Source organism: Macadamia integrifolia, chromosome 4 (genome assembly GCF_013358625.1).
Source record: "Macadamia integrifolia cultivar HAES 741 chromosome 4, SCU_Mint_v3, whole genome shotgun sequence".
Taxonomy (NCBI): domain Eukaryota; kingdom Viridiplantae; phylum Streptophyta; class Magnoliopsida; order Proteales; family Proteaceae; genus Macadamia; species Macadamia integrifolia.
This window is the reverse complement of record NC_056560.1, coordinates 20,619,129-20,644,744: the sequence shown is the minus strand read 5'-3', so window position 1 is coordinate 20,644,744 and position 25,616 is coordinate 20,619,129. Positions and strand designations below refer to the sequence as shown.

At 37.0% G+C, this 25,616-nt stretch overlaps 2 protein-coding genes across 12 annotated transcripts; both read left to right on the top strand.

The window, feature by feature from the left end:
* The first annotated feature begins 12,049 nt into the window (after positions 1 to 12,049).
* LOC122075735 (probable beta-1,4-xylosyltransferase IRX14H) lies at positions 12,050 to 15,625 on the top strand. The gene is made up of 3 exons (XM_042640876.1): positions 12,050 to 12,893; positions 12,979 to 13,527; positions 14,898 to 15,625. The coding sequence occupies exons 1-3, from the start codon at positions 12,136 to 12,138 to the stop codon at positions 15,073 to 15,075; spliced, it is 1,485 nt and encodes a 494-aa protein (XP_042496810.1). The 5' UTR covers positions 12,050 to 12,135; the 3' UTR covers positions 15,076 to 15,625.
* Positions 15,626 to 17,193: 1,568 nt separating this feature from the next.
* LOC122075886 (putative disease resistance RPP13-like protein 1) lies at positions 17,194 to 24,715 on the top strand. 11 transcript variants are annotated; one of them, XM_042641098.1, is made up of 5 exons: positions 17,194 to 21,960; positions 22,358 to 22,425; positions 23,818 to 23,863; positions 23,979 to 24,042; positions 24,128 to 24,435. In XM_042641098.1, exon 1 carries the CDS (start codon positions 17,503 to 17,505, stop codon positions 21,862 to 21,864), a length of 4,362 nt encoding a protein of 1,453 aa, XP_042497032.1. In that variant the 5' UTR covers positions 17,194 to 17,502; the 3' UTR covers positions 21,865 to 21,960; positions 22,358 to 22,425; positions 23,818 to 23,863; positions 23,979 to 24,042; positions 24,128 to 24,435. The 11 variants fall into 11 exon arrangements, with proteins under 11 accessions (XP_042497032.1, XP_042497026.1, XP_042497033.1 ...); XM_042641092.1 differs by adding an exon at positions 24,504 to 24,715 and having other exon boundaries at positions 17,194 to 23,863; positions 24,128 to 24,401; XM_042641099.1 differs by having other exon boundaries at positions 17,194 to 17,805; positions 17,884 to 23,863.
* Positions 24,716 to 25,616: the final 901 nt, after the last annotated feature.

Sequence of the window (25,616 nt, the reverse complement as noted above, 5' to 3'; positions counted from 1 at the left end):
TTTTTTTTTTTGATATAACTATTTTCTACGAGTTACTAACTAATAATAGTTAATAATAGTAAAAAAATTAAATATTTTGTTTATGCTTATAGAATAAAAGGTATAGGATCATTGATTGTGACTCAATTTGGACAAAGACATTGACTATAGGACATTTCGGATATTCATAGATAGGTATAGGAATAATGAATGATTCCAATTTTCATCAAATACATGATCAATAAGATTGTTATTCACAAAATCCCTTAATTGCACCCACATCTATGAAAATTCTGGTGGTTCTTTTCTTTTTTAAGTCTTTTAAATGTTATAATTTCTTTACCAAAATAAGAAAATATTATCTTTTTGTTTGGTACTCAAGAAGACGCTTCACTCCACTGCGATCCTTAACTTTTAGAACCACTAATAGTAGCATTATAGCATGCTAATGGTGTTAGGCCTAGGATCATTGTCTCATATGTTTAAAAAATTAAAAAAAATTTAAAAAGTGGTAGAAAATATCGATTACCCTTCATTGTTTCTTATTATTGTATTCTTATGGTAATCTCGTTGTTGTTTTGACTAATATAAATGTATTAAACTAAGGGTTTAACAAGAGTGGACTTGACAAAAAAGTTAAAATATAGGGAATACTGTATTTTAGACAGTGCGGACCATTGATGTGGACAACATTAACCTTTAGATGGAAATATACATGACTTTAGGAATCGGTCTTAAGTATGTTGTATCAGTTGAATATCATTGGTCTCAGCTATGACTAATGCCGATGCTTGTCTAATATAATATTAATGGTATCGAAGTAGAGGAGGATAAAATGGTCATAAAATATTGGTCACTATATTGGACTTGTTACAACTATAGGTATCCCTATTTATATCAATTTTAAAACTCAATAATACACAACATGTACTAAATTTTATGATTACATCTCAGTGGACGTATTAATGTTTGGTGACTGGGAAACCATTTTCACAAAAAGTTGACTTTGAAAATTAATTTTAAATCCAATTATGCTGACTTTTCAACCATTTTAAAATCAAATAATGTGGAACATGATGCATGAAGGAGATTTTAATTGACCAAGTTGTTCATCCAAGTTTTTTTTTTTCTTTTGATAAACATAAATTTAGTTATTCATCCACATCGTTCAAAACGAAAGGAAAACCTTCTAAGATCTGTAGAGATAAGCAACGGAGAAGCCCGATATCCAATTTGTTGTATTGGTTTTAGTCGTGTAATGCTTGTTTGATATCATATCGATGATATCGAAACAAAAGAGGGTGAAACAGTCATAAAGTCTTAAGTATTGATTTTTCTAGGGGTAAAATAGTTTGATCCTATTTAATCCAATTAATACATATCGGTGTCAATATCAGTTTTGAAACTGATTAATACCCGATTCGATACCATACACTAAACTACATCTCATATGATCCATCTATTCACAAGAAGCTGACTTTAGAAATTAATTTCAAATTCAGTCATATTGACTTTTCAACTATTTTAAAATCGGAAAATGTGAAACCTTGTGCATGAAGGAGATTTAATAGACCAAGTTGTTCATCCACATGGTTGAAAAGAGAGAGAGATCCTTCTGAAGCTATGTAGAGACTTCCTAGAGAGAAGCCGTGTTAGAGTTGTTTATCTACATATATGTATCTGACTTAACAACCAAAAGTCATCAACTTTTTTTAATGCTTTAGTTTTAATCATGATTAGAATTTGAAAGCTTAACCATTCTTGGTTCACTTAAGTGACCAACTGGTTTTGTTTTTTATAATTATTTGGGTAAAAGCTTTAGTTGACTGAAAAAAACAATGAATTGTCTAGTAAGCACCATAACCACTCTCACCAAGAGACTCCAGGCAATTTGATTTAGCTTAAGGGACCACTACTTGGGTGGGATCATTTGGGGAATTAAGTGAGTAAAGTCATAGATAATTGTCAAGTAGTGAAGCATTAAACATCCATCTTTATCATGGGCATACCTAATAAATTCAATAAAGATAACACATTTATTAAAATATGGTAAGTGTTTTCTATCTGAGAGCGGTTTATGCACCTAAACATAGGGGCACATGTTCCCAAAGGGGCACAGTGGTCATTGACACATAGGCTGCTCTCGAATATAAAACTGTTTCATTAAAAAAAAAAAAGTTACAAATTTAATTGATTGACTAACCAAAATTATCAATCAATATCAAAATAAATTTTGATGTTGAACGAAATGTAGCTACTTGAATTTATTGGTCAACCAATAAACCATAGTTGAAAAATCAGGGTTTTTTGCTCGACTCGCCCTTTAAAAAAAAAAAACCTGGTAACTCGACTTAGTCAAACACTTGGGAGCGAAGGATTCCTCAACTTAGGCAGATACAAATTCCTTTTGGGTCTTAGGTTGAACCTCTTGCTGGTTAGGAATGTTGCCCTTGTAGAGCATCTCCAGTATAGAAAGATAGTTTACATGGACATGTTGATTGAGTAAACCCATCACACCTCACCATTTGATCCGAATATTGAGAAGTGCATGAGATACACAGACCTAAGAAGAGAAATAGCTTGGAGAGGCTCATCAGAAGAGAAATAGCCTTGGGAGAGAAACTCAAATGTAACTAACTACTCTGTTATTTTGATCGTTGGCTCATAAGAACAGTGAGAAGCACATGATATATACAGACCCAAAAGGGCCTTTGTTGGGCTTTTTAGATCTTGGGCTGGCCCAAGGTTGAGTTTCTAGGCCCAGGGTTGGGCATGGATTAAGTCCTAGGTCTGAGCCTGACCCTGTCCCTCTCTATATCTATAGGTATATATTAATAGGGAGAAAGATTGCTACCTTGGGAAAGTGGAGCCAGGGTATGGATGTCTTTTCACAGTGTTGTTTCACTTTCTCATGTATCTAGGTGTACACAATATTGTCTGATAGCTTTCTTTTCTTCATATTAATATATAATAAATAATTAGGGATGAGATCGCTACCATACCAAATTATAGTTTTCCACCACTGGGTGGTTGGGGGTTGGAAATCTAATAGTCCAATGGGAGAACTAATGAGGAGAGAGAGAATGTGTGTGTGTATGCTTAGCTAGCGTATCACAGCTTCACCAACTGTCAATTGTGTATTAGATGTTAAATCCAACACTAACCCATAATACTGCGTAGGTTAAGGGGCATCAAAATCGTCTACAGTGAGGCTGGGGTGCATGGTCAGACCCTTCCATCAGTTGGATGCTCATTGCACGGCACGACTCACTGTAGACAATTTAAACTCGGTTAAGATGAATCTTGGCTTTGAGCCTTTCGTTGCATTCCTTGTTGGAATCCTTTTGAGAAGGTAATAGAGGGATAGAGAAAGCCACTATTGTCTAATGTCTACTTGGCACTCAAGTGGGCGAAATTATTTTAATTCTAATTAGGAGGCATTTAGTGAAATAGGAGAATCAATCTCATGACCCCCTGGGTTCTTTATCACCTAGATTTTATTATTGTTTAATTTCAGGTTTTGCATTGGGTAAACTAACTTCAAAAAAATTGTACCAAAAAAAAAAAAAATAACTTCAAAAAAACAAAATCTCTACAAAATTTTTCTTAAAATCTTACATACCTTAACCTTTAACAACCACTATTACAACTCATGTGACCTATCATTTAGTGACAAGTAAACCATTTTCTTAAAAAGTTGACTTTTCAACCATTTTTAATCCAAGAATGTGGAACACGATACATGTAGCATTTAGAAGCTGTGATACCATTTTTCTCAAGAAGTTGACTTTTCAACCATTTTTAAATCCAATCATGTAGAACATGATACATGGAGGATTACTAACTAACTAAGTCGTTCATCCACACGGTTGAAAGGAGGGGGAGATCCATGCCGCACCTTCAAGATTTTTCCATGACTATCCTGATTTTACAAAAAAAATAAAAAATAAGAGTGGACATTATCTATTCCGCCACCATTGACAGATCTTCACTTCTATTCAAATAGGGAGGAGGTTAGGTATGCCGTTGATTTTTCTAGAGTTAACGGCTCAACCAATTGGAGAACTGAGATGAGAGGGTCAGAATGAACTTTTTCAAGGGAAGAAGAGAAAGATAGACATAGTTCTAGGTATACTGGCACATAGTCTACCTTTTCCTATATTTTTTTCAACGAAGAATCCATAGCAAACTCCTTGGGTAGAGACTGCTCAAACCAGGCCCATGTAAGAGCCCACAATTAGACTATATGGACCAGGAAATACCGAGAGCCATGAAAAACATTGCATAGATGATCCAACGCCGGAGAAGAGTCAAACTCAACACCTCTCTCCCAAAGTCAGGTACCTTCCTAGCTGAGTTGTGATAATAATTTTCCATATAGGATCATTAAGATGGATTTTATTTGTGTTCTTTGATCAATGGAATACCTGTCTGAGGGTTAGTCATTTGATCAACTTCCCTCAAATTCATTGGGTGCTTGATTTGCACCAATTTTCTCACTTTTCAAGAAGTGTGACCTTGGGCCTTTTTTGATTCCTCCTTGGATTTATACTTGGCCTCTATATGGGTCTACTATATAATGACCAATGTGCCCTTAAACTTGAACTTAAAAAAAAAATTATAAGCAAATTTGAACATCATTCTTTCCCTATTTATGGATAGGTTTGGTCATTCGCAACTGAAAACTGTAGAAGTGAGGAATTTTCCAGTTCTAGTTGTAGGCTGGAAAGGAAAAAAGGTCCAAAAGAAGGTGAAGTGAAGGCAGTTGGGAATAAGACAAACAAGAGTCGTCATTGATCCGAAGATATGGATCCAAATCCAATAGAGTGGAGTGGCAGGAGAGTATTTGTTTAGTTAACCATAAGGCTTGGGCTGGGCTTTGTGAAGTTTATCTTTTTTATGGACCTCATATTTGTTGCAGCATTTGTTATCCTGGCCTGAGAGCTTAAAGCGAAGCCCAAACCAAATTACCCTGACATAGGGATTGCATAAATTACAGTCAAAGCTGAACTGATGTAAATAACTCACATAAATGGGTTTTTATTTTGTTAGAAATAAGTTTTGACTAGGTTTATCATTTATGTATGTGTTGGGCCTCTGATTTCATAATGGATCTATCAAATAGGTAGAAGCTCATATCGGATTGGAAAAAGATCTTCTCCAACTAATTGGATGCTAAATTAATGATCCAAGGGCTGAGAGGACTTGGAGATATATGCCTACGTATTTATCTTAAATTGTTTAATAGGCTTTGAAATATTCATTGTTTTTGTGTGAGAAGGTTTCCTTTTAATATTATGCTCCTTATTTATATTGCTTAGCAATAGGATTTTACTTTCCTATTTAGATTAGGATTATGCTTAGTTTTTATAAATAGCTTGTTAAGAGCTAAGAGTCATACAATTTTGATCCAAACTTAACTCCTAGTGAAGTAAAACATTTTATTATTTGCCACTTGGCAATACGTAGGTTACTCTATGTGATAGATGATTCTACATACATCTCAATAGCCAAATTTTAGTCCAAAGTAAGGAAATTTGTTCAAAATGGGAGTCAAAGTTTCAATAAAATTACCAAAATGCAATCAATTGGAGATGAATATAAAATACAAAATGACACCTTTTATAATTATAGCTACTTCTTCCACTCATTTTAAGTTGAAATTGCACCAATGAGATTATTTACTGGTCCTCTATCACATGGATTAACCCATCTATTGTTGTATGATAAATAGTAAAATGTATTACTTCACTATGTATCGTGATGGAAAAGAAAATAACGGTTACAGTATGACCGCTAATACATCATCTCACCTATATTTTTATAATCTCATTTTTATATTTCCTTGATTATTATAGTTTCCTTATTGACTCAATCATTCTGCACGGTGCCATTGGTGTCGCATATGGGGATCCTCTCCCTTTTAATTTATAGGATTATATATATTTTTTGATAAAAATATTAAGAAGAAACTGCTAGAACATTTTATTTTTTATGAGAATGATATATATTTTTTTAGTATTGTAATTATTTGAAGACACTAGAATTATACTAAAAAAAAATATAGAAGTTGATGCAGATAAAAGTAATTATAAAATATCTCAAATATGGTCATTAACCATTCTATAGGTTTAGAACATCTATAACTTAATATTCAAAAAAAAAAAAAAGGAACATTTATAACCTAACACGTCTCTAATGCTTAAGGCATGCATCAGGAACCGTCATTAGGAAGATCCAACTCAATTTGAAATATATCTTTAGTAAAAACCTTACCCATGACGCTAAAGTGAAACTTCACTCTCATGTGAGATATTTTATCATTTTTTTCTTTTATGTTGTAAATATGTGGGTTTCATGTAGATGATACATTTTTCAAGATAACAATTGATGTGGCATGCAGATTCCTCCCCATTGACAGTGTGAGAAACTTCCTCCCTGATTTTAATTTAGTGTTTTTTCAAATATTTTTAAGAAACAATCTCAAACTGGCCGGCCAGATTGTAGATTCATTTCAAAAATTTTGTTGGACATGTGTTAGATTCTTATATGTACATCTATATGAACATACATATAGTGGATCTAAATCTTACCCTGATCGCCTCACCGTGGGTGTAGGAAAACTCGATAAAAAAAAAAAAAAAAAGATTCCCTGTAATGTGATCCGGATGCATGCATGCATGCTATCATACTAATTGAGTAACGTGTTGCATCAAACCTTTCTACCCAAGCATTTAAACCTCTTCTTCCTTTTGGCATCAATGTCACATCGACTTCCAAATCCAAATTCTCTATCACAGAAGCAACAGTGGTAGAGTTTAAGGAGGCCGCCTTCAACAGCTTCTGACTTCGACTACTCGTCGACTGCCATCTCTCACAGATTCTTAATCTCAATTATTGGGTTCGGGGCATAATTAAGTTGAACCCGGATGTGCTTACCCTGGCTGACCAGGCTGACATGGAACGAATGGTTAGGGCTCCAAACTCTTAACACGCCTGGGCTTGTATGGCATTCCATTACTGCTCAAGGATACAATCGCCGGCTCGTTTGCTCTGTGGGTTCAGTTGTTCCTCACGACGCTGGTTTGATGGCCAAGCTCAGAGCCGCCGTGGCCATCATATTGGGAAACACCACACTTAGCGAGTGGTCTAATCAGGTATACCCAACGGTTGGAGTGCTCGAGGTGGCTGAGCCCTGGTGAGTTTTATATTATATGTGAAATTTGTGGGGAAAGAATGCAATGTAACGTGGTCGATATGAGTACTTATATTTACTTAGATAGAACCAAAGATTTCCACAAAATCTGGAAAAATAAAAAGACCTCTACACTTTCTTGAGTTCGGATACACTGCACATATGATCATCTCACTTGTCATATAAGGATGAAGAGTAGTATATTTGAAAATAAGTGGGATATATGTTGGATGCTTATATGTACAACCAGGTAATCGCACAATCAGTAGATTCAAATTCTACTTTCTTTCCCATAGAAGTTACTCTGGCAAGTTAAAAGATGTCATTGTCATCGACAAGTTAGAGGAAAGAGATTTGACAAGTCAGAAGTCAAAACATGATAGAGTCACAATAGGAGATGAGATAAAAAGGTTTACGTTTTAAGGGAGATGAGAGAGGGTGGGTCTTTGCGCTCTTTTTTTATGTCTTAGATTATTTGAAATTGTATCTACTCCTTGTAAGATCATTTTATCATATATGTGAGATAGTGAGCATCCAACACCTATTATTTTTGCTTTCAAATATATCTTCCTTTACATTGGTAATAGCAAGAAGTGAGATTAATGTTGAATACTCATATGTATCACTAAGTGATCATACGTGCAACAGATCCAATCTCCTTTTATTTGGTTTTTTTTTATCAATGTATGATTTAATCGAGTTTGACCAAAAGTGGACCAATTCATTTGAAGACACACATCGTAGAGCCGAAGCAATTTATTAAACGGTGGGTCAAAAAATTCGGGCTTAACAGATTCGTCTAATCGAGTTTTTAGGACTAGTTTTGTCCCGTTATTTAGTTTATATGGATTTTTTCATGATTTCAATTCAGAGGATCTATTTCGATTGATCTGATTGGTCTATCCAGCTAGTTTTCATTCTTTTTGTGATTTTAATAACCAAAATCATTATACCAAACCGATGAAGAATTCAAGAAACCGATCCAATCGATTTGGTCTATATTTTTTCCTTTTTATGACACTAGTTCATAGGATAGATATATTATTTATCTACCAAAAAATAATTAGATGCTAAACGTGCTGGGATTCAAGCACCGATCATTTAATGATTAGGCAATCCTGGCGCAAGGTGACCGAATACTGTGACCAATTTATAACCAATTATAATCTGGTTAGCCCATTTAAATCTAATTAGTCTGATTGTAATCCATTTAAGGACCCTTCATAGCACAATTTGTCAATTAGCCCACTTAAACCTTGATTATAGGCTGATTATCTTAAATACTTTAAGCCTGATTATGGATTGAAAACCAACCAATCAGATATAAATGTGTATATGTCCTAACCTACAAAGCCTAATTACCTAAACGGTAAAAAATGGCGTACGAAAATGCATCACGAGATTCATGAGCACTTTGAATGGTTTGTTTCACCACTTTGTTTATCATTATAAAACTATCTAATTATTCCATGCTAAGCATGAACACGATTATTGGTATTATTATTTTTATATTTGACTATAGCACTAATGAGAGTAAATAAGTAATTATAGATTAAAATATATATATATATATATATATATTTCTAGTGTGATTTGTAATCTTGTTTCAATTTAATCATTTATTATTTTTTATTGTTATTATTTAATTATAAAATTTATATTTTATAAAAAATTTGTTGGTAGGACTATTCCTAGGAAGAAACTATAGAATATCTTTATTTTATATTGGAATTATTAATTTCTTTTTTAGTCTTGCAAGTATTGAAGACTAGAATTATTAAAATGGAAGTTGAAGCATATAAAATTAAGGCAAAAAATTATATGTACAAGATCATGCATATAACCATGCAATGAAAACAATAGGGTGTTGAAATGACCAAAACCCTCCTTTTTGATAAAGCATTCACTCACCATGTGGAATCGTTTGAACACGTGGACGCTCGTTTAGGTAATTATGGGCTGACTTGGGCTATCATTGCAAAAGAGAGGAGTTGGATCCAACCTAAACTATTCTATGGGTTTAGAACATCTAAAATTTTTCAACGGAAAAAAAAAATCTATAATTTACCACGTTTTCAATGCTAAAGGCACCATGACCTTTTATTAGATTCCGTTTAATTTGAAATAATCTTAGTTTTGCATTGTTTTAACTAGGGCTTCCAAGTTTTTCTAGTAAAATTTAGGAGCTTATTGTGAAATTGTATTATGTGCTTGTTAATTCAAGTGAAAACATGTTATGTTTGGGGAAAAAGAAAGTCCGGTTTTAAAAATCTGTTTGTAACCTTCTTGGTTACAGAAAGATACATCTTATCTAAATAAAAGCAAATAAAAAAATGAATTTATAAAAATAACTTAATTAATTAATCAAATAAAATTTATGGCATTTAAAAAATATATATATATATATATATTTGACCATGGGTTCAAAGAGAATCTGGAGAAACAAGGTATATGGTTGCCAAAGATACTGAATGAGCCTTGTTGTGCCATAGAAGATCTAAGTCCTCCAATGCTTCAACCTCTCTCTCTCCAAGATGATCAGGATCTATTTGTGCACCCACTCCTTCCCATGCTCCTTGAATTACTCATACTCTCTTTCTTCATCCCTCACTTCATGGCCTCTAAGATGAGGGTGATGGCACCTAAGAAAAAGGTCCTCTCCAACACCTTTGATGTCTAATGCGACATTCAGTGGCAATGGCGGGGAGGACATAAGTACACACTGCAATGTGTTGGAGTGCGCACCCATGTCCTCCCAGCATGGTTTTAGTCCATCATATTAGAACAGGTAATGGCCATCCCTAAAATCGATATAATATTGGCCATCTTTAAAATTGATACAATATTGAAACGACGGTATCGAATCGCCTATATTTCCTAAGTAATTTCTTACCTTTTTACCCCTAATCCATATTGTTCAAACCGATACAATATCGACAAAAGTATTAGGATCAAAGACCTATCAAACCAATACGATATATCTGATACCGATACTTAAAACTATGTTCTCAGCCACTAGATATTGTACTGAATGCCCAATGCGTTGGAGAAGATCCGGATCCATATCACCTCTACCCGAGATGAAGGACCGACCCTACCATCGGTGAAAAAAGCCATCCAATCTCTGGTGCAGACAATGGAGGCACTACTCTTCTGTGAGAGAGAGAGAGAGAGATGTCAGCAATAAGATGCTGATGTGGGGAATGATAGATTCCATCCCACGTCACCAGCTCAAGAGAAATTATTTCCCATCAAATATGTAAGATTGAAAAATGCATGCTTAGCCCGTGACAAAAATGTGAGAGGTCAACAAAAGAAACCATAAGAAAATACTATTAAAAAAAAAAAAAATGGAAAGGAAAGAGATGAGGAAACTGTAGATTATAATTTACATATTAAACTTGCTTACTTGCAATTGTTTGCAACCCCCAAGTACAAACCGGTAGGCTGTCGCATCTCCCTCCTGTTCGAATCATCCACTGTGAGCTGTGACTGTGACAGCCCACCGCATTGTCCAACAGATTATTCGCCGGAATTTTACCTACCGGTGAGACTCGGACAATGTTTTAACGGCGACGTCATTCCATAATTGACTAAATTCCCTATTTAGACCAGCAGTGTATGTGGATATTCTCAATGGCACGCGTGGTCGCGGATGCTTCATAACCAAGGGTTTTTCTGTCTCCAAATATCAGCATAGGACCATGTATTTAAAAACGCTTAAATTAGTGACAAAAGAGGTTGAATTAATCCCCTAAATCGACTTACAAGATGAGAATCTAAAATCATATTAATTCATATTAATTTTTTTATGCAACCCTTCCTAAGGCATGGGTTGGGTTGGCCAGGCGAGAATGACTGCTCTAATATCACTAATACGGAATTGAAAGACTTCAATCCTTAATACTGGCTTTCAAGTAAAGGAACCCAAAACAATATTAACCCGCCCCAACTTTCTAGTGAAACTTATCTGGGTTCAACCCCCGCATATGATTCAACATCAATTCTGATCCAAATTAGATTAGACTTAGCTGAATCATTTGAAAAAACCCTAAAATCAACATATTTAAGGAATAGATGAGTGATCACCTGACCCATTACGATGAAAGTTGAATACCTAATCCATTCGCGAATACTAAAACCCTGACTAGAAACTAAGGATGTTAAAACTAAACAAAAAATAGTTTACCGAAATCTAACTGAACCATTTACATCGAAATCGAAAAAACTGTTTAATAAATTTATTTGACTTTGATTTTAAATTAAAACCATTTAATTAAACCGAATTAAACCATTTAAATGGTTAAATAATTGACATATTTTACGTCTATTTCGTTAAAATTTTAATAGTATTCATTTGAATAAAAATTTGAAAACATAAAAAAACTCGTTATATAATTTCGGTTTATTAAATGGTTCGGTTTTTTAATTTACTTAAAATAATTTATATCGGACCATATCAAATCAAACCAAACCGTTTAACACCATTACAGGAATTCCCGCCCCGGATCTCCGCCTACCTATGTTTCATCTCCTTCTAGACTCTAGTCTCTAGTCTCCTTCTGTCTCTCTGTCTGTTTGCCACTATGGAAGAAGACATTTATCTTCCGTTTCATTAGTAAAATCTAAAGAAATCTCTGATAAAAGTTCAAATGCAGAAGTACCCAAAAAAAAAAAAAATTTTGAAATAAATGAAAAAATTGATTCAAAATAAGAGAGAGAGAGAGAGAGAGAGAGAGAGAGAGAGAGAGGAGGGAGAAGAATCAGTCACCGGCTAATTGGCCCACCACCGAACTTCTCCCAAACATCGCTTTCATTCAGGTACTGGCGTCTGTCTTTACTCCAACTCATGACAAAAGACACCTCAACTTCCCTCGCCATTCCCAATTTTCACCTCTCTGTTTGTAGAAGAACCCAATTGAGAAAGAGAGAGGGAGAGGAGATCAGTGAACAGGGGAAAGATGAAGCTCTGGGTGATGCAGCAGACCTGGAACAACCGCCGGAACAACTTCAGACCAAATGGTCTTCTAGACTCTGGAATTGATGGTCCCTACAAATCGCCGTCGGCTCTCTTCTGGTTAGTCCTCCATGGCCTCTTCTGTCTCTTCAGCCTCGTAATGGGTTTCAGATTTTCTCGTCTCATCATCTTTCTCCTCTTCTCCACTACCAACAATAATATCTCCTCCATAACAAACCACCTCTACAACACGACTTTCACCTCCACCACAACCAATGTCGCCGAGGGCCTCACCTCACAGACCCTGCCTACGCTTCAGAATCCAGACACTCCTTTCAATGAGACAACCCATATTAACACCGGCAGCCACATCGTTGTTGGTCGTCATGGGATCCTTGTCCGTCCCTGGCCTCACCCGGATCCCGTTGAGGTCATGAAAGCTCATCGTATTTTGGAGAGAGTTCAGAGCGGACAGCGGCTTCAATATGGGATTAAGAACCCAAGACCATTGATTGTTATCACACCGACCTACGTCCGCACCTTCCAAACCCTTCATCTCACAGGCCTAATGCATTCGCTGATGCTTGCTCCCTATAATCTCACCTGGATAGTCGTTGAAGCCGGAGGACCTACTACTGAGACAGCTTCTCTTCTCGCCAAGTGCGGTTGTCGAACTATCCACATCGGTTTTGATGAACGGATGCCAATTTCCTGGGAGGATCGCCATCAAATGGAAGCTCGAATGCGGCTTCGTGCCCTGAGGTGAATTCTCTGTTCTTTACCTGTTTGTTCATTTTTAAGCTTTTTAGAGATTTCAACTTGATTTCATGGGCGTTTCGGTAAACAGAGTTGTCAGGGACCAGAGCTTGGATGGAATTGTGGTGTTTGGGGATGATAGTAATATGCATAGCAGGGAGTTATTCGATGAAATCCAATCTGTAAAATGGTTTGGTGCTGTTTCAGTTGGAATTCTTGCTCATTCCGGGAACCCAGATGAGTCTTTGACTCAGAAGCAGAATGATGAGAACTCACCTTTGCCTGTTCAAGGCCCTGCTTGTGACTCATCTGGAAATTTGGTCGGTTGGCACACATTCAATCCCCTGACTTCTGATGAGAAGAGTGCCACTTACATTGGTGACAGCGCAACAGTGCTGCCTAGGAAGCTAGAATGGGCTGGGTTCGTTCTGAATTCCAGGTTGGTCTGGAAGGAAGCAGAGGATAAGCCAGATTGGGTTAAGGATCTAGATACACTGGAGAGGAATGGGGGTGACCTTGAGAGTCCTTTGTCTCTTTTGAAGGATGCTTCCATTGTGGAGCCTCTGGGTACTTGTGGGCGCAAAGTTCTGCTGTGGTGGCTTCGAGTTGAAGCTCGTGTGGATGGCAGGTTCCCTCCTGGGTAAGACTCGACTCTCTAATGTCTTCCTTATTGATTCTAACCCTTTTATGTTCTTCTAAATTGGTTTATGTTTTTATCATCAATGAATGACTTGTTGAGTCTTTTGAATGAATCTTTGTTATGTTGATTGTTTATGCGTCTGTTACATACAGGAAGCTAGATTGATTTTATTTTTCATGTTTGTCCCTTTGAGGCTTCAGATTCCATAAATAGAATCTTGATCAGTCCTTCCTTTTGATATATATTATGTAATTGCCTCCTATGATCTTGTTTAAAATTGATTAGGTAAATAAGTCCTCAAATTATTGCTATGCTGGAACTACTTGTCTGGAGAATTAATAATTTATATCATGTTGTTCTAGAGATTAATGAGTTTGCTTCCTATGGAAAATTCATTCTTTCACCTATACAAGTCCAGCCGTTTATTTTAACAATATAACTTGCAATTGGTACACAAGCAATTTCAAAAGCGGGAAATATGCATTGTTGCCAAGGTGGTTCTGATAAATATTTCAGCATGAAATGAAAAGTTTGAGCTTTAAAATGTTTTAAGATGGGGATAACATTATCATACATTTTTGTGAGTGGAATTTTCAAAATGAAAATTCAATATCTTGGGATGGGATCTAATTACACGAGGCGATATGAGTAGATGCAGATGAGGGAGAAGTTATAATATACCTTATTAAGATGAAAACTTACCATAATACAGTATCCTAACCTAATGGTTTTGTTATAACATTGTTGTTAATGCTGGGTGGAGCTACAAATCAAGCTAAAAAGCATTATTTATTGAAAATAAAAGGATACTCAAGCCAAAGAGCCAAAGAGCCAAAGAGCCAAAGAGCCAAAGAGCCATAGAACTCCACTCTAACCCAACTAAGCCTGACCTCCAACCTGTGATGCTCAGTCCATACCAGAACCCTGCTCAAGTTGCGTTAGACTCAGGTTGAGTGAAGTTGGATGTAATTTTACATAGATAAGTAGTGTCAATTTATTGAGAAATTTTTATTGATGCTACTCTATCAGAGTTGAACCCAAGACATCACTGTCTCTATCTAACTGAACCTCGGGAATGAAAAAGCCTACCAATTCAACACAATAGATTAGTTTGGGCCAGTTAAGGTTGGATGGAGCATGCCCAAGTTGCACCCCAATGACTACTAGGAAAGCAGTTCAATTGGTGTTCTAACTTCTCATATCATCTTTTCCATTAACCTAGAACTTTGGCCACTGTTAGTGCAGCATGTACAGTCAACTGAATGTCATCACCTAGTACTGCAGATCATGTTTACTGCTCTTACCCACTTTAGATTATTGCTCCTTTAGTCATTTTCATTTTATCTGACATTAGTTCATACTATTCATAGATGGATAATTGATTCTCCTTTGGAGATTACTGTGCCTGCAAAGCATACACCTTGGCCAGAGACACCTCTGAAACTCCCATCTGATGAAAAAGTTGGTGGCACCCAAGAGCACATGGTGAAGCATACTGGTAAAACTGGTAAAGTTTCCAAGTCAAAACATGGCCGCCGTAAGAGGTAGCATGAATCAAGGATAGGAGATGCACAGGTTTCCCAGAGGCAGACTGAAAAGAAGTGAAGCCCGCTTAGTAGGAACATCCAAGAAGACTGTGTTACATGAGGTTAAGACCACAGCTCTTCTGCTTCGCAACAATCTATAGAGAGGTGGTTTTGCTGGTTATTTTATTTATTGGAAGGCATTTCTTATAGTTGGCCACTTGATTTTATCACTTCAGCTTTGGTTTCATCTAGTTCGACTGTTCTTTCCTTTCATTTGGTTGCTTTGATATTCTGGCCTTTCGAAGGAGGTGGGTTGACCAACATCTACTGCATCCCCTGATCCACAGAAACTTTGAGTCAATATGCCGAAAATTTTCTCCATGACTCTTGAAATAGGAAATCTTTGTTTCTGCTCAGTGCGAAATTCTTTTTAGAAATGATCCCAAATGTAATAAAAAGTTGTTACTTTTTGGCAATATGCTTGGAATTTTATACAGAACTCTGAAATAGAAAATCTTTGTTTCTGTTCAGTGCAGAATTCATACCAATTGTAATAAAATTGTTTTCTTACATAAGGCTGTTGTGATCTGACTTTGATCTGTACAAAACTCAATCTGCAAGGGGGAATAAAAAATAAATGTTGGAAACATACAGATTGCAGTGAGCATGTTTTGATAATTTTTACAGGGCAGGGGTTTGCCTTGCAGGTGATCTGGTTCTATTCCCTCTAAGCCATCCCCAATCAATAAAAACGTATCTTTTTAGAGTTTGTTGAGTGTTTGAGCACAACCAAACTGGTTGGTCATTTTGGCAAACTGGGAATTGGGAGCCCTTTCAGGTTCCATGAACAGACTAGATGTGCTTGTAACTGATAAAACTAATCAAAAACCAAATGATCCAGTTGGTTTCTAACACAAAATAATGAATGTGCTGGTCTGACAAAGCTTGTTGGCTACATGGGAACCAAGATTTGACACTGAGTAGAATTTCATGCTCATGTGTTCCATTCTGGTTACAAGCTTCAGTGAAATATAGCAGAATGTATTTTCCAGAAGTTCATATTATATTTTTACCCTATCATGAAGATAACTTGTATATTTTTTGGAGCATAAGTCAATGGAGAAAGTTTTCATCCAGCAGGAATGAAGGTTCACCACAGTTATGCATTTTTTTCTTCTCTGTAACTAGTTTTACTAGGGTCAGGTAGTATCTGGTTTCCAACGAAAATATCTCATTCGAGTATTGATGGGAGCTTGGCGCATGGGAAGCTAAGTTTTTTTTTTTTTAATAACGAATTACATCCTTTAGAGTGGGAATAATCCCTATGACCCCCACAAGACATTTATATTCCAAATAGGATGGGAGCACCAAGGAAGAAACAAGGGTGACGCCAAGGGGATTCAAACCCAAGTAAGATGCTTTCAGAGGCATTTGTCCACTATGATTCACCGATGGACCAATCATCCTTGGGTAAAGAGAAGTTTTGATGTTCTAACAAGCCTTAAAAAAGTTTATATGTTGGTTTGGTTTTTGTTTTTTCATACATATATATATTTTCAAACGCCACGCAAAGTGCCAGACAAATCCAAATCCAGGCCTTTGTTGGACAGTGAAGCATGCCTCTGGCCATTTGTTGAAGCTGAAACTGCATCAAACAGAATTTTTTTCAACACAAATTTTTACTTTAATTACATGAAATTAAATTTTCATGTAAAATATAATTTGCAGGTAATAAGTGAAAGTATCGACTTAATTTCATAGTCATTTGGTCTGATTGGCTTTACCAAAAGAAAAAAAAATAGTCTGATTGGACTTTCCATTGTCCATTGTGCATTAAGTTGCCAGTCAAAGGCTATGAGTCGATGACTCTGTCACATACGTTTTTCCTTTTCCCCTCCACGTGAGTAAAGTCTTCTTAGATAATTTATTAAAATATAATAAAAAAACGAAATTCAAAGGCAATGAATCAGTCTCAAATTAAAATCTAAACGTTCATTGACCATTTTAGGATGTGTGTTGAAACGGTATCGGGGTTTGCTTGTTCTGATAAACAGCAACGGTAAAGGTTGCTGTGAGCCATGGAGAGAGAGGTTACACTATAATTTGATAATTCAAAAGCGTGCGGACGAAATTCCCAGAATTCCCCCATTCGAACATGGAAGAACGATTCATCAATTGGCCAAATTTGTATTTGAGGAATTTTGATATACACCTACAAGGCTACAACCCCCTTTGTCTTTTCCACGGAAAAAGAGCAAATTTCTTACATCACTTGTTAGTTTTGTTCAATTTTTTGTCGGATTATTAACTTGTCATTATTGATTTATCGACCAACATCGAGGACCGTTTTCTTCTTCCTTCTTCTTCTTCTTCTCTCTCTCTGTCTGATTTCTGGTTCAGTTGTCTTTGCTTTACATCTTCTCTCTCTCACTCTCTCTGAAAGAAGACGATGTCATCTGTGGGACACTCGGCATTCCTTCAGGTGGCTTTCGACAGGTTGGCCACCCCTGAGTTTATAGACTTCGTACGCCAATGGAAGATCGACTTGGATGAAGTAGAGTCACTGAAGGAGACGTCAGCTGAGATTCAAGCCTTATCTGATGAAGCTGAAGTGAAGCAGTTCACCAACGTTCGTGTGAAACTGTGGCTTGACCGCCTCAAGCAAGTCCTCTATGATGCGGAAGACATATTGGATGAGTATGCTACTGAAGTTCTACGGCTGAAATTGGAATCTGCTCACCAAACCCAACAGGTACGCAACCCTCTTCCCCTCACTCCATTAAGTATAAGTATTGTTTCTTCTTTGTTGAATTCTGGTATTGGGCATCAGGTATATAACATCATCGAAGAGCTACACGGAAAAGTAAGGGATATCAACGAAAGGTTAAAAAGTGTAGCACACAAAGGTGTTGATCTGGGTTTGAGCCCGAGCATGGGATCTGGGTCTTCAAGGGCCAGGGTATTCAGTCAAAGGCCACCAACGAGTTCTTTGGTGATTAGATCTAAAGTTTTTGGCATAGAGGAAGATATGTGGAGTATTGTTGGATGGTTGCTATCAGACAAAACTTCAAGTCTCAATAACAATAATAATAATTTCTCAGTGCTAGCCATAGTTGCCATGGGTGGAGCTGGAAAGACGACCCTTGCTCAACTTGTTTATAACGATGACAGAGTTGAACAGTATTTTGGTCTGAAAGCTTGGGTCTGTGTATCAGAAGATTTTGATGTGGTGAGGTTAACCAAGGAAATTCTCGAGTCAGCCACTGGGTCATCGCCTGATTCTGATTCACTGGATGTGCTACAGGTGAAACTAAAAGAAGCATTGAGTAAGAAAAGATTCTTACTGGTTCTGGATGACATGTGGAATGAGAACTACTTGAAATGGGATGCCTTGAGCACCCCTTTTGCATTCGGTAAGCCAGGAAGCAAGATATTGGTTACAACACGAAACAAAAGTGTTTCATCAATAGTGCGCACTGTTCCAAAAGATCATGATCTAAAAGGTCTGTCAGATGAGGCTTGTTTTGCACTGGTTAGAAGGCACGCTTTCATGGATGAAAATTCATTTGATGCAAATACAAAGTTGGAAGTATTTGGACAACAAATTGTGAAGAAATGTAAAGGTTCACCTTTGGCAGTAAAGACCCTTGCTGGTCTCTTGCGAGATAAAAGGGAGAACAGTGAGTGGAAAGATATTTTGGAAAATGAAATATGGGATTTAAGAGAGAGTGAGATTCTTCCATCGCTTATGTTAAGCTACTATCATCTCCCGCCACTTCTAAAGAGATGCTTTGCATATTGTGCTTTATTTCCCAAAGATTACATATTTAACAAGATTGAATTAGTCTTGTTGTGGATGGCGGAAGGTATTGTTCAACCAAAAGGAAGAAAACGGCTGGAAGATATAGGGGCAGAATATTTTGATGAACTATTCATGAGGTCCTTCTTTGAGTTATCTGATCTTCTTCCTCATAACCAGGTATCCCCTTTTGTTCTGCCGAGGTTCGGTTATACTCCACGTGAGAAGTTGTTTTATGACTTGTCAAAAGAACTTCACATCAGGTCATTTTTTGAGTCATCCAATAACATAGGATCAGGATTTGTGATGCATGATCTGATCCATGATTTAGCACAAGTTGTTTCAGGTGGACTATATTGTAGGAGAGAGTATGATAAGCCATCTGAAATTCTTACGACAATCCGTCACTTGTCCTACCACATAGACAATGTTGTGGTGACAGAATCTGAGGCCTTGAAAAGCTCACGCACCATTCTAGATCTGAAATACTATAATTATCACAACAAGCAGTTTTTGCCGACCATGCAATTCCATTTCCAGTTCCAATTCCTGCGTGTGCTATGTTTGAGAAATTGTCGCAATGGTGAGTTGTGTGATTCAATTGGCAAGTTGAAACATTTGAGGTTTCTTGATCTCTCATTTTCTGACATTGTGAGGTTACCCAACTCAATTAGAAGTCTCTACAATCTACAGACGTTGGTCCTAACGGGTTGTTGGCGGCTTAGAGAGTTTCCTGAGGATATGGGTAACCTCATCAACCTTCGACATCTTTTTCTCCCTGTGGCATGGCCCCGCACAGATTCATGGGATTCTTATGAGATGCCATTAGGAGTGTGTAAGGATTCCTATAAGGTGCCATTAATAGTGTGTAAGGATTCCTATAAGATGCCATTAGGAGTGGGTAACTTAACTAGTCTTCAAACGTTGAGCACATACGTTGTGAGATCAAAAAATAGTAGCGAGTTGAGGGACTTGTCCCAACAACTCCGTGGGACTTTGAACATTTTTAATTTGGAAAGTGTAGGCAATAATGAGACACAAGCCATGGTAGGAAATTTAAAGAACATGCCGCACCTTCTTGGGTTACTACTGCATTGGAGTCATTATGAAAGTGAGGATAGTTTTCTTGATTTGGGGAGAGATGAAAAAGTAGAGGAGGACGTACTTGACCAATTACAACCTCCTACGAATCTTGAAACACTATGGATTGTAAACTATGGTGGTACGAGATTCCCAAGTTGGATTGAGCATCCTTCCTTCTCTAATTTAGAGACCGTGCATCTCATTGGTTGTCGCAAATGCAGGTTCCTGCCTCATCTTAGCCAACTACCCTTGCTCAAATACCTAGTGATTGAAGGTTGCAATGCTACAAAAATGGTGGGAAGCGAGTTACATGGGGATGGCTCATCATTGACTAATAAGCAATTTCGATCATTGGAGACGCTACGTATTGGAATGATGGAAGAGTGGGAGGAGTGGCCTGAAGTAGTTGAAGAAGGTGGAGGACAATTCCCTTGCCTCCGTAAATTGTATATATTTGATTGCCCCAAGCTAAGGATGTTCTCTCACCACTTTCCTGGCTTGATGGAACTCGAAATAGAAAGTTGTGATGAGCTAAGAGAACTAGCACGACTTCTTCCTTCATTACAACAGCTACATCTAGGTAAATGTCCAAAATTGATAGTGCTTCCCAGTCTTCCATCCATTGATACATTGCATTTGGATTTTTGTCTTCAGATAACAACATTGTCCGACTCTAACCACCCATCATCATCATCATCAACACAAGCAGCAGCACCATATGTACATAACTCATTCCCTTGCCTTCGTAAGCTAGAAATTTTGTATTGTCCCAATTTGAGAGAATTACCACTCATACTTCCTTCCTTGGAGTCACTGCTGATAAGATATTGTGAGGAATATTTTTTCTTTACCACGCTTCCATCTATCAAAGAGTTGAGATTGGAAAAATGTAAGGGGATGGTACTCAACAGCAAAACACTGCCACATCACTCGTCACTTACCTCCTTATCTATTAATGATGTGTCAAATATCAAATCACTACCCAAAGGATTTATTCAACATTTGACAGCACTTCAAAATTTGGAGATCTCTCATTGCACTGATCTGACGGTTCTTCTGCAGAATGAGATTGGGATTGATCTCCTTCCTTCTAGCCTTAAGTATTTGTGGATTAGCGACTGTGACAACCTAGGGAAGCTACCAGGGAGCATGTGCAATCTCCATTGTCTTGAAAACATAGTAATTGCAGGGGCTAGAGGACTTGCATCCTTGCCTGAGGGGCTACACAATCTCATGTGCCTCCAAGTTCTTCGAATAGCAGACTGTGAGAATTTGGAGTCACTACCCATGGAGCTACACACTCTAACGTCTCTCCGACTATTTGTAATTGAACGCTGCCCCGCAATTGTGTCTCTTCAGGAAACACAGTTACCCACTACACTTCACGCATTGAGGATCACTGATTGCAAGAATCTGGAGTCTCTGCCCATGGTCATGTCCCTCCAAAGCTTAGTAATCACAAAGTGCCCTGCTCTTAAGTCCTTTCCAGATTTGGGGTTACCCACTGTGCTTCAGGATCTATTGATTCTAAGATGTGGGAAGCTGAATTCCTTGCCCAAGGGTCTGCATAAACTCACAAACCTTAAGCAACTACAGATTGAGGAATGCTCGTTTCTTATGGGGTGCAAGAATCTTGAACCCCTACATACCTTGGGCCTTCATAATCTCACCTCTCTTCAGAATCTCATCATTGGTGGATGTCCTGCTCTCGTGTCTATACCAAGTGGCCTGCTTCCCGCCAATCTTAGGGATTTTCGCATCAAGGACTGCCCAATTCTTGAATCCCTACATGATGGACTCTCTGACCTAACCTCTCTTGAACATTTGAATATCCGGAATTGTCCAATGCTAACTCAACGGTACGGAATGAAGGAAGGAGAAGAATGGTCCAAGATTTCCCATATCCCTGAGGTATTGATAGATGGCTGATTCAAATAAAGCCTAACCAACTCCTATGGTCCTGGCCTTTCATTATAAAATGAATGGATGGAGTACAAAGATGCATAACGGCCAATATTTAGTGAGGTATTTCATCTACAATCAGAAATATATGATTTCTATCTCTACTTTATGTTATGCCATATGTGAATTTAATTTAACTTCTCTTCATAGGAGAATGTTGAACTGTGAAAAGCCATGTGCATGATGCAACTGACATGCAGGGCAGATTATTATCATCATATGAATTTTTCTCAATAGAATGCTTCCCTTAGAAAGTGCTCAAGAATTGATGCAAAGCAACATGGCAATTGCATGGAACTTTTCACTTGATTAGTGCTGCCTAGCATTGCTTCTATAATTTGTATGATTTATCTGCATTACGTTAGTTTCTGCCCACCTTAAAGCTTCAATTGGTCACCAAAATTATTGTAAGTTCTGCACACAAGGAATCTGTTCTAAGTCAGCACATTCTATCATGCAGGGTGTTACACTTCCATAGGCAGGTTCCATCTCTCTATCTCCTCCATTAATATTTTCTTTTATAATTGTGTAAGTTAAATAACCTTTTTTCATTTGAGATTATAAATAGAATGTTGATTGTGGCATTGTAGGCAGTTGTTCTATGTGAGACTGATGCTTTAGAGTTATTTTATTCAATAAAAATAATAGAGAGGGGGAGGGAGCAGGGAGGGAAACATTTTCTATACCCTATTTTCTCTCAATGACACATGCTACACACCTCCCCCACCCCAATTTGACTGATGCTTTAGGGTTATTTGACTGTTAATTATGTTAAGTTGGTTCTAAGCTAGAAGATACTCAAGCTGTGCAAAAGCTTATTATAAGCCATGGATTGTATGTGATGAATCAAGAGCCAGGACTCCCGGGACCAGAGTAAACCTTGTAAATGCCTCCTTCCATTTAGACATTATTATCAATCCTACGATATATATCTCTACTTTAAGTGTATGTTAACTTTTTCTTCTCCTTTGATTTTGTCAGTCAACTTTGCCACTGAATTAATTTATTTCTTGTGGTAGAAACATCAAAAGTAGAAGCCTTTTATGGCTACAAATTCATGGTAGACAACTGTATCTTATGTTTAAAACATCTATTTTGCATTATTATCTGTTGGGAAGAGGTTTGGCAAGCATTTTAATAAGAAGTGAAATAAGAGAAGATGAGAGAAAGGAAATTAAGCCAATAGAATTTCTACTCGTTTCATATCCATAAGGGGAAGAACCAATCCTTTTATTTTGTTGTAAATGTATTACATGACAGAGATGGTGCTTGACTATAATAATGCGATTAGACAACCTCGTAACATTATAAATATGCTTCACATATATCTTATCTCATCTCCTCAATAAACCTTTCATCTACCTCTTGTCAACACTGGCCATTTTGAACTACCTTCCAAATTCCAAGAGGTAGTTCTATTTGCCTTGTGTGTGTGTGTGTTCCATGACGTTTTTGTAGCTTCTTAAAATGTCTTTATTTTCTGGTTCTATAGTTGATTTTTTGATATGAGTATCAGATTGTATTTATGTCAGAACTTTCTGAAATGAAATTCTATTACCGGTTATGCATGTGTAAGACTATACACTTGCCATTATATTATGAGTTGATGGGATATATAATTCTGAACTTTATAAAGTCAGTTAACATATATGACTTCTTATCTGCATGCATGAGCGCTTTAAGTTTTGAATTGATAAGTACTATGAGATAATAAGGAATAGCTTTAAGTTTTGAATTGAAAACTGAGATGGTAAGGACTAGCTTTAAGATCTACTAGGGAAGGGGAAAAGAGATTAGCTTTAAGATAGATGCTTAATTGCTTTAAAAAATTCTCTTTGCAAGCTTCAATCTACCGTAAAAAGTTCTCTCTATGCAAGAACATAATGCAGGAATTTAATGAACTCTGTTTTACATTGTCAGATTTGGACAAGAATGGTGGTTGTGGCGATGTCTCTTGTATGAAATTGTGAGTACCTTTGAAACTCTCTCTCTCATACACATTCTGAGACAAATCTCCCTTCCATAAGTCTTCAGACTCAATTTCTGAGATATTCCGATAACTTCCCTTTTACCTTTTACAGATAGAAACTACTTGAGAAAGGAAAGAGACAGATCCTTAAGCCTTGGATAGTTTCCTTGGAAGAAGTATGTATTTATCAAGCCCCTGCCTCTCCTTACCTTTTCTTACATCTATTGAAATAACTTCAAGTTTTATTTTGTTTTGTGGCAGGAACATCAGGAGTACACATTTGGAAATACACATCAAAGGTGTTTGTTTCGAATGTTTGAAGCTTCTACATTGCATCATTACCAGGTGGAAAGATTTTGTGTTGCAGTATGAAGCAGCAGAGGTGGTTGCAAGATGCTAGTTGAATTTGTTGAGAGTTCATCTCTCACTTCTGGCAAAAACAAAAGACAACCACATTAATTGCATTAATTGTCCAAGTGGGTGTTTCACATATTTGGATAACATGATCTTCTTCATGTCGAATTCTGATGTCATGGTATTCAATGAAGTACTTGAACATCTTCCTTTCACAGAGCTTTTTGTTATTTCTCCTGGCCCGGCAAGTGAAAAATGCTGACCTATCATAGTACCCATACAGATGCATTGATGAACTTGATGGATTGCTATTCGGAAGATTCCACAGCTCCTTTCTTGATATAGTGATATACTGTGGGTGCTGAGTTGATTATGGTTCACTGCCCAGTAACCAAATCGAGCGGATGACCAGAATAAGTTTCAGACCATTGAAGACATACATGGTAAATTCAATTACATGGCCAAACTACTCTACCCCTTACCATTTTCTCAGTTGCTATGGCTTTATCTGAATTAGTATCAATAAAATCAAGGCAAAGCAAAAACAATGATACATTATCTAAAAAATCACTATAATTTTGTGACAAAATTAACATTATACCATATATCTTCACACAATTCAGTGACAAAAGTTGTTGCATGCCCCTGACCACAAATGATTATTAACTTCTTCTTTTCACCTGGATATGGAGTTATTTGAGGATCAGTGAAACTAGAAAAGTCAAATTAGACTTCTCAAAAATATCCCTCTCTTTTCGTCCCTCATTCCCCTCTCTCTCTTGTAAAGATGATATGCTCTCCCTCTCCGACTCTTGAGGTGTCAATATGGGACTAGAACTGGGAACGTCCTAGAACTGTGCCGCTAAAACCTGGTATCAGATCATTCTATTAATAAACGAGACGATACTGGGATCTTATTTCAGTATTAAATAATAAATGGGGTGGGAGGATTCTGGGATGGGACTCCCAATGGGACCAATACCGAAATACCGGTTAGGTACTAGATGGAACTAGAACCGATAGAGTCATTTCAAAAGATAAGTTATTTTTTAAGAACAAAATTTCATTTAAGTAAAGAAGTGAAAACATTGTTATCCAGGTTACAAACGATCATAAAAGATTTGCTAACCATAGCATTGTAAGGTATATTGGCCAAAAAAAACTACTACTTCATTCTTAGACTTGAGCCAAAAAGAGAGATTAGGGAGAATATTATAGACTTCTAATAAGAGGATAATTACACTCAAATGCCATAAGGTGGTTGTCAGGTCAAAAAAGAGATTATGTAAGTCTTCATAATTGCTCCAAACTTCCTTGATACTAATCTCTTCACTTGCTCGTTGAACTCCAAGAAGAAAACCCCTAGTGATTGCTTCAACAGAATTTCCTATCATCA

Coding starts and splice junctions, on each gene's coding strand:
- LOC122075735 (XM_042640876.1), top strand. CDS start 12,136: ATGAAGCTCTGGGTGATGCAGCAGACCTGGAACAACCGCCGGAACAAC. Junction 12,894..12,978: donor ATGCGGCTTCGTGCCCTGAG/GTGAATTCTCTG, acceptor TTCGGTAAACAG/AGTTGTCAGGGACCAGAGCT. Junction 13,528..14,897: donor GATGGCAGGTTCCCTCCTGG/GTAAGACTCGAC, acceptor TACTATTCATAG/ATGGATAATTGATTCTCCTT.
- LOC122075886 (XM_042641092.1), top strand. CDS start 17,503: ATGTCATCTGTGGGACACTCGGCATTCCTTCAGGTGGCTTTCGACAGG.